Consider the following 13421-nt stretch of genomic DNA (forward strand, 5'->3'; position numbering starts at 1 on the left):
TCGTAACTGTAAAATCAGTTCAGGCGTCTGATTACGGATCTCATTTGTGTCAACTGAAGCGTAGAAATTACATTGAATATCCTAGAAATTGGTAAGTGCTGCATCGTGCGGAACTTTATTCCAGAAACGAAGCTTCATTACGGTTGCTGCAGTCCACATGTGGAAAAATCCCTAGAAATTCTAATGAAAACTGCTTTAGATTCTATAGTCTCATTATTGTTCATTTGTCATCAATTGCAAAATACAACTTTTGCAACCTTCATCTTGGTCATTTTGTTCATTGTAGGGCTTCGAAATCTGACAATCGTCGCAAAAACGGCCGTATCTGTGACTCTGAGTTGGATATCGGAATTTGCGGGTGGCTCCATAAAAACATTCACAGTCACTCACAAGGCATTGGAATCTACAAAGTCCGCGGATAAAACTGGAATACCCGATCCTGGTTATGGGAAAATGGTGCAAACGAATTAATAACCGGATTGAAACCAGCAACTGCTTATCAGTTCAAAGTGATAAGTGTCAACTTAAATCCTGGTGATAAAACGAGGCCATTTACTGATATAGTTACAACTCGAACAAATGGTAAGTGTGAATCATGTAGAGATTTCGAATAGAACCATACAGGTCTCTTCCCCTATATTCACTGCGCATTGATTCATGGTCCATTCCTCCTTTCGGTGTAATGAACTAAATACCGGTTTCTTGAATACTGTTGCGTATATTTCTCATCACTAAACTTCGAGAATGTTTCATACGTTTCTACTATCGGTTCTTGTTTTATAAGTTTTCCCGACAGGCGTCACCTCTACGCATGCGTATAACCCAACGGTCAACTTAGCCAAATTCATCGGCTTAGATGTATATAGATCCCTCCAATAGTATATATAGTATTGTAAATAGTTGATGTATATATATATTTTGTTACGTTTTCATTCTCTAAATTTTAATCACTTCAGTGTTGTTTTGTAAATATTTGTATATAAATGTGTAATAGTTTTCCTCCATATACCATGGAAATGGTTGGAGTGTAAATAAATCGTAATCGTGATATTGTATCGTGTATGAGTTACACGTTCCGTTCAGCCTTTCAAAGTCTGAATCGACAGAACTTTAGGGTAGATATCAGATCCTAAAACCGACTTGTTGCGCGTGCGCAGTGACTGGCATTGACTTCGAAAACTTGTAAAATAGAAGTTCGTGACCACGGTATATTCGTGACCACGGGACTTCTGATAACAGCACTACTGGTTGAATTATCATAACAAGAGAAATCCCACAATAAGTTCAGCCAAAACGAGAAACTTGAATAGAAGAGTTATATATATTTGCGCAACGTTTCGGCTAAAGACTATTAGCCATCATCAGGCGTACTGAGTACAGGAGAATATTACAAGATATTTATACAAGACCAAAACAATAGAAGCAGAGTGAGTGATTAAAATATTGAAAGGGGAATAGATTAAAGTAATGACATAACAACTAGAAAACAATGCTAAAGTAAGCAAGGCAAACTAGGGGCAATGTAGATTAAAGTAATTAATAAACAAAGACACAAGCTAAAGTGATTAAAACGGGAGGACAAGCTAAGGGGTAATCAAATAAAACAAAGAGAAGGAACATGAAAGGCGATAATCAGTGAGTGAGTGGAAACAAGCAAACTATGATAAAGGCAAAACAATGGAGGGAATTAGTATAACGGGGGTACAAGAGAAGCGAGAAATTTGGAGATCAAAATGTTGTGGGGGGAAAAACCGTTATTCAAATTAACACAATTTTCCAAGTTTTCAATAATCAGGGCCGATTCCATAATGTGTCGTTTAATCTTTTCTGAACAGGGGAAAATCATGGAGGCATTTTCAAAATCAAAATTGTGGCTGGTTTCGTATACGTGATTAGCAACACCGCTTTCAGGCTTAAAATTCTTTACATCATTCTTATGTTCACGAATGCGCTTGTGTAAATCGCGTCCGGTTTCGCCGATATATATTTTGTTACAAACTTTACAGGGAATTTTATATACACCAATGTTCAGGGGTTCAATTTTGGGGGAGTTATGAGTAAGATTACGACTAAGTTTGTTGTTATAAGTAAAAATGAGTTGTTTGTTTAAGAGATGGAGGGGAGTTTTAGATTTTTCCAGAAAAGGAACAAAAGGTACAATAATAGGCTGTTTACGCGCGCGGGTCCCTTGAGAGTGACTGAAATGTGAACGACGGGCTCTCAAGAGAGCTTTATTCAAAATGTCGTCGGGGTAAGCTAATTTATTAAGAGAGGTCTTGATCTGGGTTAGTTCATCATCCAAGAAAAGGGGGTCACAAATCCTTAATGCGCGAAGGAATAAGCTTTGGGCAACACTAAGTTTAATGTTATGAGCGGTGAAGGAGAAATAATGTAGGTATGTTCCAGAGTGGGTAGGTTTCCTATAAACCGAGAATTTTAGACAAGACAAACAATTGTGTATACAAACATCAAGGAAAGGGATTTTCCCATCAACTTCCAATTCAAATGTGAAGTTCAAGGAGGGATAAAAAGAGTTAATAAATGTGAGAAATTGATCAATATCAAAGTCAAAAGGTATAAGGGCAAGAATATCATCAACGTATCGTAACCAAAGTTTAGGGAGAGTATCTGTGTAAAGAGGTAGTAATTCGGTTTCAACGTGTTCCAGGAAAAGATTTGCTAGAATGGGACTAAGCGGGTTCCCCATAGCCATGCCAAAAACCTGTTCGAAATATGAATTGTTGAAACTAAAAAAGGAGTTCTGGGTGCAAAGTTCAATTAATTCGATAATACAATCAGTAGGAATGTCAAAATTGAAATCCAACGAAGGAAGTTTCCGTTTAAGAAAATCAAGGGTAGGCCTAAGAGGAACATTGGTAAAAAGAGAACTAGCATCAAACGAAATGAATCTATCGTTACCAGGAATAATGTTTTTTAACCGTTCTAATAAATCTTGGTTGTGTCGTAAATGCGAGGCGGAGAAAGAACCAAGAGCCGGTGATAATTGTTTAGCCAGAAATTTGGATAAACGATAAGAGGGCGAATTACAATTGGATACAATGGGGCGCAGCGGAACATCTTTCTTATGGATTTTGGGGAGCCCATAGATATAAGGTAGGGAGGGTAGACGTGATTGAAATTTCGAAAGAATATCTTTAGAGTCCGGAAACCGTTGGATAATACCAGACAGATTCTTATTGAATGAAGCTTGCATACGTGAGAGAGGGTTGGATTTCAATGGTTTATAAACATTAGAGTCACCAAGAAGGGAGAACATTTTTTGATTATAATCACAGATATCTAAGAGAACAATTTTGCCACCTTTATCAGCTTTTGAAATACGAACAGAGTCTAGTTTTCTGAGTTCAGAGAGGGCAATCCTGAAACGACGAGGTAAAAATTCTGAGTAATTATAACGGAGGTTATCACAAATAGTTTGTAAGTTCATAAACATAAAATTGTATTCAAAATTCGAGGAAGATGTCTTACGCTGTTCTAATTCCGACATAAAATCCAGGATGTTCGTCTTGCGGTGAGGTAAAGAAAAGTTCAAACCGAAGCCAAGGAGTTGAAGTTGATACAACGTGAGCGAAACGGAGGAGAGATTCACAATAATGTCCGTGTTGCTAAACTTAGTCCAAGGACTAAGAATAATGAGCTGTTGAAGTTTCGAATTAAGTTTACAAGAATTGTCAGAAAAATGACGGTTACCGGAGTCCATAACGATAGAGCTGAGTAAGTTGAAGAGATGCGGGTCCGGAAGTTGAGATCTGAGGTAATTGTGCGCTTGCCGAGATCTGAAGAATTGATAATCGCAATCATCTTTAGCTTTGCCGATCGCTGATCTTAGATGAGAATTTGCTTGCTTCGGAAATGGTGAATGCGAATCGAATTTCTTGATCCAGTTCATGGAGCGAGGAATCACCTTTTCGCTGAGGCAGTCTTGCAGAAATTTCACTTTGGTTTTTGCTGTTTTCGCTTGGATGTACCGCTTTTCATAAGTCCGAAAGCAAGAGATGAGATGTGGAAAGGTTATAAAGAAGAATTGAAGAACGATTTTTCGATCCGTGGGAAGCATGATGAGACGAGAAGATACACAATATCCGTGTAAGAAGATAACAAGAGAAATCCCACAATAAGTTCAGCCAAAACGAGAAACTTGAATAGAAGAGTTATATATATTTGCGCAACGTTTCGGCTAAAGACTATTAGCCATCATCAGGCGTACTGAGTACAGGAGAATATTACAAGATATTTATACAAGACCAAAACAATAGAAGCAGAGTGAGTGATTAAAATATTGAAAGGGGAATAGATTAAAGTAATGACATAACAACTAGAAAACAATGCTAAAGTAAGCAAGGCAAACTAGGGGCAATGTAGATTAAAGTAATTAATAAACAAAGACACAAGCTAAAGTGATTAAAACGGGAGGACAAGCTAAGGGGTAATCAAATAAAACAAAGAGAAGGAACATGAAAGGCGATAATCAGTGAGTGAGTGGAAACAAGCAAACTATGATAAAGGCAAAACAATATTATTTATATTTTCGTGGTGTCCTGTGTGGGAGAACGCACTTGGCACGCAGCAAAGTTCGGGTAAAAACCTCAACTTGGTTGTAAAAATTGTTTAAACTGCGCGTAGGTGCTGTAGATTAGGTATTTTTACTGTTGCTCTACGTAATTTGGTGAAAGGTGATTTCTCCTTATCCTAAGATCGAAGATCGTATCAACAGGTTTCGCGACAAGAACATTCCCTGGGTCTAGTTAGGCAGTTTCGTAAGTCCTTCCTTTGATCCAGTTCATCTTCATTTCATATCATTTTCATCCCATCACGACACATTTCCACAACTAAACACCCAGTCTTAGGTCAGAGAGATCAGAGTTGCACGTCCTGAGGAGCTAACTGAGTCCTCCCAGGGCATACTTTGACGGTCACACAATAGAGGCTTGCTCTCTTTTAAATAGGTTTAGGTTAGGTTTAGGACTAAAACCACACATATCATTCCATATATTACACACATTATTATTCATATTACTATCCGTATATACTGCAAGTTATCGTCGTAACAGTATACAGTATACGTTAGAGAATTAGTTCGGAATACAAATAGTCTTTCGTCTAGATTACGTGCGTTGCGGAAATTCGAGTACGCACACACGTATACATTATCCATACGTATTTCGTCGATTCAAAATTCGTCACGCTCCGTTACATTTTCTTTTGTTCGTAGCCATAGTTACAACAAAGCGCACTGGTCTTGACTCGTCACGCTCTATTGCGTTACTATTATCTACTTTCTATCGAGCTGACACGACACCGAGATTCGTTCTAATCCGGCAAGCTCTGCCAAATTCGTCATCGGTTACTCTGAAAAGATTGAAACCGTACAACCTGTAGTTCTATATAAACACGAACATATATTTACATTTATATATACCCGTTAAATTATTTACCCTTTTCAATCTGCGTTTGAATATGTCTGTTTTACGATCACCTCCAGCCGGACGTGATCCGGAACCATCGACCTCGTCGCCGGTGGTCCTTGAAAAATCCAGCAAGCGAATATCTCCTAGTGAACATTTCGTTGAATTCGTTCGAGAAAAACTCTCTAGAACACCTACAAAAAGACAAGATGCATTAGCGTCTCCGATTCTAAGAGAACCATCCACTACATACGCCGAGGTCGTTGCAGTAACCCCGGCAGTGAACACAAACATAGAAAATACAATCGTACCAGTAAAAGTTAACGCAGAACCGACTTCGAAAAAACGGCCAGCGTGCGAGTCACCGTCGGACGACGGACAGAGACGAAGTAAGGTTCGGTCGACGGATGACGGTATTTGTCGCCCGATTATTGTAACCAGAGTAGCTAAATATATGAGCGAACCAGTATTCATCAGAACCTTAGTCAAAGAAATTCCAAACGTTAAAATCAAGTCTATCAAACGTCTCATGTCCGGCGATTACCGAGTTAATCCGGAAACGTACCGCGATATGAAACTGATCCTAAATTCTCAAAATACCACTTTCGAAAAATATGATATATCTTTTTACAAGCTCGAAAAACAAATAGATTACATCGTCGTTATTAACAATGTCGCTGAGTACAGCGAAAGAGACATAGATATCGCTCTTAAAGACCACCAAATCACTCCAAAATACACGACAAAAATGAAATCGGCAGCAACGAACAGAACAACAGATAAGATTAAAGTCGCTCTATCAGAAAAAACAGACTACGATTTTCTGTTAAGCAATGGACTCGAGATTTTCGCCGGTGTGAGGAAGAAATGCGTAGCTTATAGACGCAGCCCAACACTACTCCAATGTAGGAAATGCCAGATGTTTGGGCATAATCAATATAACTGCACAGAAGACAAAGCAATTTGCGCGAAGTGCGCCCACTTTCACCAAACCTATGAGTGTAAAATAAAAGAAAATTACGTTTGTTCGAACTGCGGTGGAGAACACCGCAGTTTCGACAAAGCCTGCACATTTGTGCAGGAAGAAATTAAAAAGAAACAACGAGAGAGATCTAGGTCGAGGTCGAGGTCGAAATCCAACTCTAGACCGATTGAAACAAAAGAGCGTAGGAAACCGATACCAACACCACGAAAGAAAAAAACAGTATCTGAGAAAAAACAATCTGTATCCGAAAAACCCTTTTCATCGGAACAAAATAAAAACCAAAGACCTATACCGAAACGTAGAAGTTCACTAGATAAACCGAAAGAAAGCCCTCCACCGAATAATATCATTATACTAAACGAAACATCATTTCTATCGCTAATTGCAGACATAATTTACAGAGTACGTATGAACAAAGAAAATAGCCTATCCGACATCTGTGCGAGGATAAGCGAAAGCACATTAGATCATACTAACTTAAAAATCAGCGGTAAAGATATATACGAACATACAGTCGGGAAAAACTCACACCGGCTGAGTAAGATAAAAATAACGAGACCGTTATCTGCTAGCGACACAAATCTAGCTAAATAAAATCGTAAGCGATGTACTGATTTTAATCTAACACATTAACTTTCTTTTAGACAATTATCTAACTTTTCCTCATGGCTAAGTCTACTCTGAATATATGTTATTTAAACATAAACGGCGTGAAACAAAAATTGCCAGAAGTAACTGAATTACTTTTGAATAAAAATATCGATATTCTTTTCGTAGCAGAAACTAAATGCAAAACGATAAATTTTAATCCGAAAAATTATAAGAAAATCCATAAGCCGAGGACAGGGAAATCCGGAGGGGGTTTAATGGCTCTGTACAACCGTGACCTGTTTATCGAGCAACTGACTCTTAATTTTAACAGCGACTCAACTGAATATATAGCTTTATCGGTGAAAAATAACGATAACAGTACTTTCAATGTCATAGGGGTTTATTGCCCACCTGCGAAAATTCTCGAACAACAATTTGTAGAAGTCATTGAACGATCGAATCAAAATTTTTTCATTTTGGGTGATTTGAACGCTAAACACCCGATACTCGATAACCGTACGACTAATACAGCCGGAATTAATCTAACGAACATTATTAATACGCACGGTCTCATTTCATTAAATACAAAAGACCATACCTATTATGATTACCGCGTAAGAGGACACACTGATATTCTAGATAGAGCGCTTTGTAGTTCGCACATATTCCCTAAAGTAAACTTTTTTCATGTTTGCGATAGCGTCGATAGTGATCACCGACCAATTTTAATAAATATTTCTACGCGTCCGAAAGTCATCGAACGCGAACTATATACCGACTTACTGTCTACGAGAAATATCGACTGGTCAAAATTCCACGACAACGTATCTGACAAGCTCTCAACGATCGATACAACAAATCTAACTACCAACGAGCAGGTGGAAAATATTTACAGCAAAATAGAATTAGAAATAATTAACGAAATTAAAAGACAAAATAGCACGGAAAATAATAAAAGATCGAAACGAGTTGACCGCTTACCTCGTAATATAGAATTAATAATTAAACGACGACGTTATTTAAAACGAGAATACGTTAAAACGCGTCATCCTTATTTAAAATCACAATATAATAGATTAACTCTTGAAATTAGAAAACTTATGCGAGACCACAAAAATAACAAGACTAAAAAACTACTAGATGACATAAATACATCGAATCCGAACTCGAGTAAATTCTGGCGAGGTATTAAAAATATTAACGGTAACGTTGATAAAAAGAACATTATTTCGAATTTAGCTTATAACGATCGAACCGCGAGTAACGATAAAGATATCGTCGAACTATACGCCGACTTTTTATTCGACGTTTTTCAAACGCCTACTGATCCAAACTTCAGCGATCAACATAAACGTTTCGTAGAAGAATCCAATAGAAACTTCGTATACGAAAATACTGAAGAAGACACGGGTCATATATTAAACGAAACAATTACTGAACTAGACATAAAACGCTATATCAAACGGTTGAAACTTAATAAAGCACCCGGAGAAAATAGAATCACGAACGCGATTATTAAAAATTGTCCTTCGATATTTTTAACCCACCTATGTCACATTTTTAACTACTGCCAAAGAAATGGCTACTATATATCATTCTGGAAGTCTGCGAAAATTACTATGATTCAAAAAGCCGGCAAAGATGCTACACTTTGCAAAAATTTGCGTCCTATCAGTTTAACCAACTCGATCGGCAAAATTTTCGAAAAAATCATGAACAATAAATTAACAGATTACTTAGAAAATACCAACTTCTTTACCGAAATACAAGCTGGTTTTCGAAAAGGACATTCGACCATAGATCAAATATTAAAAATGTCTCATGATATCGCTAAAGGCCTAAAACGTCGGCAATGCACGCGTGCTACATTTTTCGACCTAGAGAAAGCGTTCGATAAACTTTGGCACGACGGAATTATCTACAAAATTAATCATTTATCTATTCCAACCAACTTTAAGCTCTTACTTAAAAACTATCTACAGGGTCGAACTTTTAAAGTCGCTAATGAAGGGTGTATTAGCCAGCCAAGGCAAATAAACGCTGGAGTCCCTCAAGGAGGGATTTTCTCGCCGACACTTTTTATCATCTACATAAACGATTTTCCCTCGGATACAATTAAAGCTAGTCATTATAGTCAATCGTCATTGTTCGCAGACGATATGAGTCTATGGAACACGCACAATGTAAAAACTAAAACAATCGAAAATCTCCATCAAAAATCGATAGACAAACTAACTCAATGGAGTGACATGTGGAGGCTAAAAGTAAACGCGCTTAAATGTGTTAGTATACACTTTAGTCGCCTAATAAATACCGACCCATACACTGAGCACACTGTTCACGGCCAACAAATACCGCTATCAAATTCTACCAAATTCCTCGGAATTACTTTTTCGTCTAATTTACGCTGGAATCTGGAAATAACAGAGAGATTAATTAAGGCAAATAAAAGAATTGGAATACTAGCTATTTTGAAACGAAACCGCGTAAATATGGAATACATACTCACTGCTTTTAAATTACTCATTCGATCAATCTATGAATACGGAGCTCCGATACTGGTAACTTGCCCATGTAGTCAGTTAGACCGCCTTCAAATACACCAAAATAAATGCTTACGAATCATTCTAGGCCAACCGCGCTATACAAGAACGGCAGACCTACATAAGCAAGCTCGAATAGAAACTGTGGAACAGCGCTTTAAACTCTTAACGAAAAATTACCTGAATTCCAACCGAAATAACCCGATACTAAGGAGTGTCTTTTACGATATTTCGAGTCCATGGCCGTCTTCAGACATCGTGGAAGCGTTTAAGTCAATTCTATAACTCTATAGCGTGTACTCTACTACGAACCGACACCCGCGTAGTCGGAGAATTGAATGGAAGATTTCTTTGTGTTACAAGAACTATATAGGTAGCCCGTATCTAGGTCGCTACTCCTTACACAACACGTCACGTGAACCGAACTATATGCAGTAGAACTATATACTCTTATTAACATTTCTAAGAAATTATAAGTTTTGTATATAGTAATTGACAAAGTATTCTAACTATATCGCGACTCCCCTTAACGGAGGAAAATCACTATTTTTGTGTATCATATTATATACATATATATCTACCATATATTATATCATAGACTCTTGTGATATATACGTATTATATTAATCACTATTTATAAAAAAAAAAAAAAAAAAAAAAAAAAAAATATTATAACTAATCACTAACAAACTCCTGATAAGGACCGAACCAAACAAAAACGCCTAAATAATAAAAACTGTCCGTTCCGTATGTACCTTTGTTTGAATCCTTCACACTCACACAAATATCACACCACCCACATCCCCCTTAGTTCATCTCATAATAGTTCAACTCATATACCTATCATCACATCAAGCAAATAATCATGCACCTACGCGTCCTGAATGTAGGAGAGTGGCCACCACTCTCGAGCATTAAAAACGCGCTCTGCGCGTTTGTCTTTTTTTTTATCTGCTGCCTGTACTCAGTACGCCTGATGATGGCTAATAGTCTTTAGCCGAAACGTTGCGCAAATATATATAACTCTTCTATTCAAGTTTCTCGTTTTGGCTGAACTTATTGTGGGATTTCTCTTGTTATCTTCTTACACGGATATTGTGTATCTTCTCGTCTCATCTTGAATTATCATACTGCACTAAAGCATGTCCTGTATTATTTTCAGCTATTCCCAGCGCTATGGACACCGTATTGGATCAGGCCACGATAACGCAGGAAAGAGATTTCGCCCTGGTGAAGATGTCATCGTTTCCGTCGAAGTACAGCGTCTACGTGGAATACTGTACGAAATATACGAACCAGTGTAAATCTACCAAACCGATAGAAACCACCGACGGTTCGATAAAAATTGAGATTAAAATCAATCCAGATCAACCATACACTTACAAACGGATCGTATCTGAAAGTAGTGACGTCATCGCCAGCAGACCGCTTGAAGTGAAAAAAGGTAAAGCTATGGCTGGAGGTTTTTGATCCAAAATATTTTGATGAGATGGAACACAACCATGGGAAAATAGATTCGAAGTCGCCTTCTTTTGAAAATTTGCAAAAAGGTGGCTGATTCTAGCCGAGTAAAAAAAAGATCTTTCCAATACGCCTAGCAAATATTACATCATTTCGTTTTTGCATCCGTTTTTGTGTGGCCAAAAACAAGCGCAGAAAAGAAGATCCCGTTTTGTGTGGCGACGAAACAGGAATTAAATTTGGACTCAAATCGCTTGAAAAAAGATAATTTTTACGATAGATTTCTTATGCCGCAGATATTCTGTTGATGGTTATGTTTCTGCAAACCCAAGTAACCATAATCTATACGGATGCGAATATTGAAATCGTCAATTTCAAACGTCATTTCTTTATTCAGTTGATGATAAAAGGACCGTAACGTCTCCAGATCCGCTGACTATTGTTGGTTTTGTTCTTAGTATCATCGCGTTTGTTCTGGTCGTGATATTATTGGTATCACTTTTAATGAAACGATTAAGAAACAGATCAGGTGGAAGGTGAGTGTTCATTAGTTAAATCATTTGCTGTCCATTTGTTTTGCATCAATTGCCCCCTTCTTTATGAACGATGCTGTTGTAAAACCATCAAGAAATGGCTGAGAAGTAGTCAATTGGGTTAATTTCAAAACAAGTAGGAAGATCAATTATTGTCTTCAAGCCATTAAATGGTAGATGCATTTAAATAACAGAAATACCTGAACACGGGCTCTGAAAATGCTCGTTCCTAGTGACTCATCTGAATCGGTTCGAATCCCATTATTACGCCGTTCTTTGAATTTGTGAAAATTCTTTTTTCATTTCAGGAAAAATGAAACTAATGATTCAACAACAGGTAAATTTGTTAAAAAATACTAGAAATATGAATTGTTTTCCCTGCTTCTAAATACTGAATATTTTTTGATAATACTATACTACAATTGAATATTATTGATAATTACATCATATCCGAACGTATTTATAACATTTCAGTTTATTCTAACAGTAATGAACTCAAGGACACCGATTCACGTATGTATATCTAGTGCATTTTAAACTATCCCGTCTAATTGAGCAAAACCACAATATCAATGAAAACTAATAGCTATTGTTTCATTCTAAAGGGTGGATTGCTGCCCGAAACGTTAGAAAAACACAATAGCTGTGTTTGATTGATCTCGTGGGTTTTGCTCAATTAAACTGAAGACTGGAAATAGTCTCGACTATTTATAACTATCCCGTCTTTCTGTCAATAATTTCTATTGTATATTTTAAAAAATATTATAATTTTTCAGGTGTTTACGCCGCGGTGACGCCGTATGTAAATGTGGCTTTTTGTGGTAAGTATTTTCTCGAACATTCTTGCGAACACAGTATAGAAACATGAAGATATGATCGTTCCGCGTCCTTTTCGGGACAGTAACATAATTGTATATATACATCCACTTCGTAAAACTTTACCGTCTTTTCCTTCATTTAAAGCAGAGCTCGAGCCCGATCAGAACAATTATGAAGAAGTCAGGAATTAACAGATACTAATAACCAGCTTCGACCTCTTATCGACTGAAAGTTGTGTAATATAGAGTATGTAACAAAGATGTTGTGCCTGGGCCCATCGAATATTACACTATTACACTCCGTGTTAAAAACTGTGGATTAGGGATACCGGTTCATTCGTGACGGTGTTACGGTCCTGTTTTGTCTGACGAATCGCAGGTAGTTTGTTTTCAATGAATGAAATCGATCCTTTTCGGAAGAAATAACATAATTGATAAGAGTTCAAATGTCAAATTAATGCCTCGAGGAAAATAAGAATATTTTCAAATGCAGATAAATCCTAAATACAGGGATAGTATTTGTACATGTATGTATATTTGTAACATAGATGCAGCTCCGATCTGTGATACGTGTCTCTCGAAAGTGATATTTTGTTCTCAATTGAAACATTTTCTTTTGTTATTACATTTTGTACGAATTGCGTTGGATTATTTGTGGGTAAAATATCTGTATCTCATCATTATCGATATTAATCTATTTAATCGATTTGTTTATTCAATTTGTTTATCTAAATCATTTAATCAAGGCTAGGCCGTACTTTGTAAAGTTAACCTGATGTTCATTTGAAAATAATGAAATATTGCTGTTTTCCATAACGGAATGTATACAATAGATTCTCCTTCTCTCACTCAAGTTTACATCTACCTTTCAAACAACATCTACATTTTTCCTCTCTCAATAATTACACATGAAATAATCTTATAGGGTTTAAGAGCCTTGTTCTATCGTTTATATGTATTGGCTATTTTATGTAAACTTCTTTCAGAATAACGAATAAATAACGCTCAGTTGAATTTAGTTGAATTACAATTTTCGCTTGCGTTTCAAATTTCAGGCTTCATTT

The 13421-nt window shown here is 36.9% G+C and overlaps 2 protein-coding genes across 6 annotated transcripts; one reads left to right on the top strand and one right to left on the bottom strand.

Moving 5' to 3' along the window:
* The first annotated feature begins 571 nt into the window (after nt 1-571).
* Nucleotides 572-12944, top strand: LOC141902592 (uncharacterized). Its single transcript, XM_074790397.1, has 7 exons — nt 572-582; nt 10708-10989; nt 11404-11542; nt 11848-11876; nt 12014-12052; nt 12316-12360; nt 12503-12944. The coding sequence occupies exons 2-7, from the start codon at nt 10722-10724 to the stop codon at nt 12547-12549; spliced, it is 567 nt and encodes a 188-aa protein (XP_074646498.1). The 5' UTR covers nt 572-582; nt 10708-10721; the 3' UTR covers nt 12550-12944.
* On the bottom strand, nt 3949-9888 carry LOC141902722 (uncharacterized). Of its 5 annotated transcripts, none has more exons than XM_074790566.1 (6): nt 9726-9888; nt 9508-9593; nt 9321-9416; nt 5738-5872; nt 5457-5620; nt 3949-5370 (listed from the first exon to the last, which is right to left on the bottom strand). In XM_074790566.1, exons 3-6 carry the CDS (start codon nt 9322-9324, stop codon nt 5359-5361), a joined length of 315 nt encoding a protein of 104 aa, XP_074646667.1. In that variant the 5' UTR covers nt 9325-9416; nt 9508-9593; nt 9726-9888; the 3' UTR covers nt 3949-5358. The 5 variants fall into 5 exon arrangements, with proteins under 5 accessions (XP_074646667.1, XP_074646665.1, XP_074646664.1 ...); XM_074790564.1 differs by having other exon boundaries at nt 5738-5906; nt 9512-9593; nt 9726-9887; XM_074790563.1 differs by having other exon boundaries at nt 5738-5906; nt 9726-9887.
* Nucleotides 12945-13421: the final 477 nt, after the last annotated feature.

Source organism: Tubulanus polymorphus, chromosome 3 (assembly GCF_964204645.1).
Source record: "Tubulanus polymorphus chromosome 3, tnTubPoly1.2, whole genome shotgun sequence".
Classification (NCBI taxonomy): domain Eukaryota; kingdom Metazoa; phylum Nemertea; class Palaeonemertea; order Tubulaniformes; family Tubulanidae; genus Tubulanus; species Tubulanus polymorphus.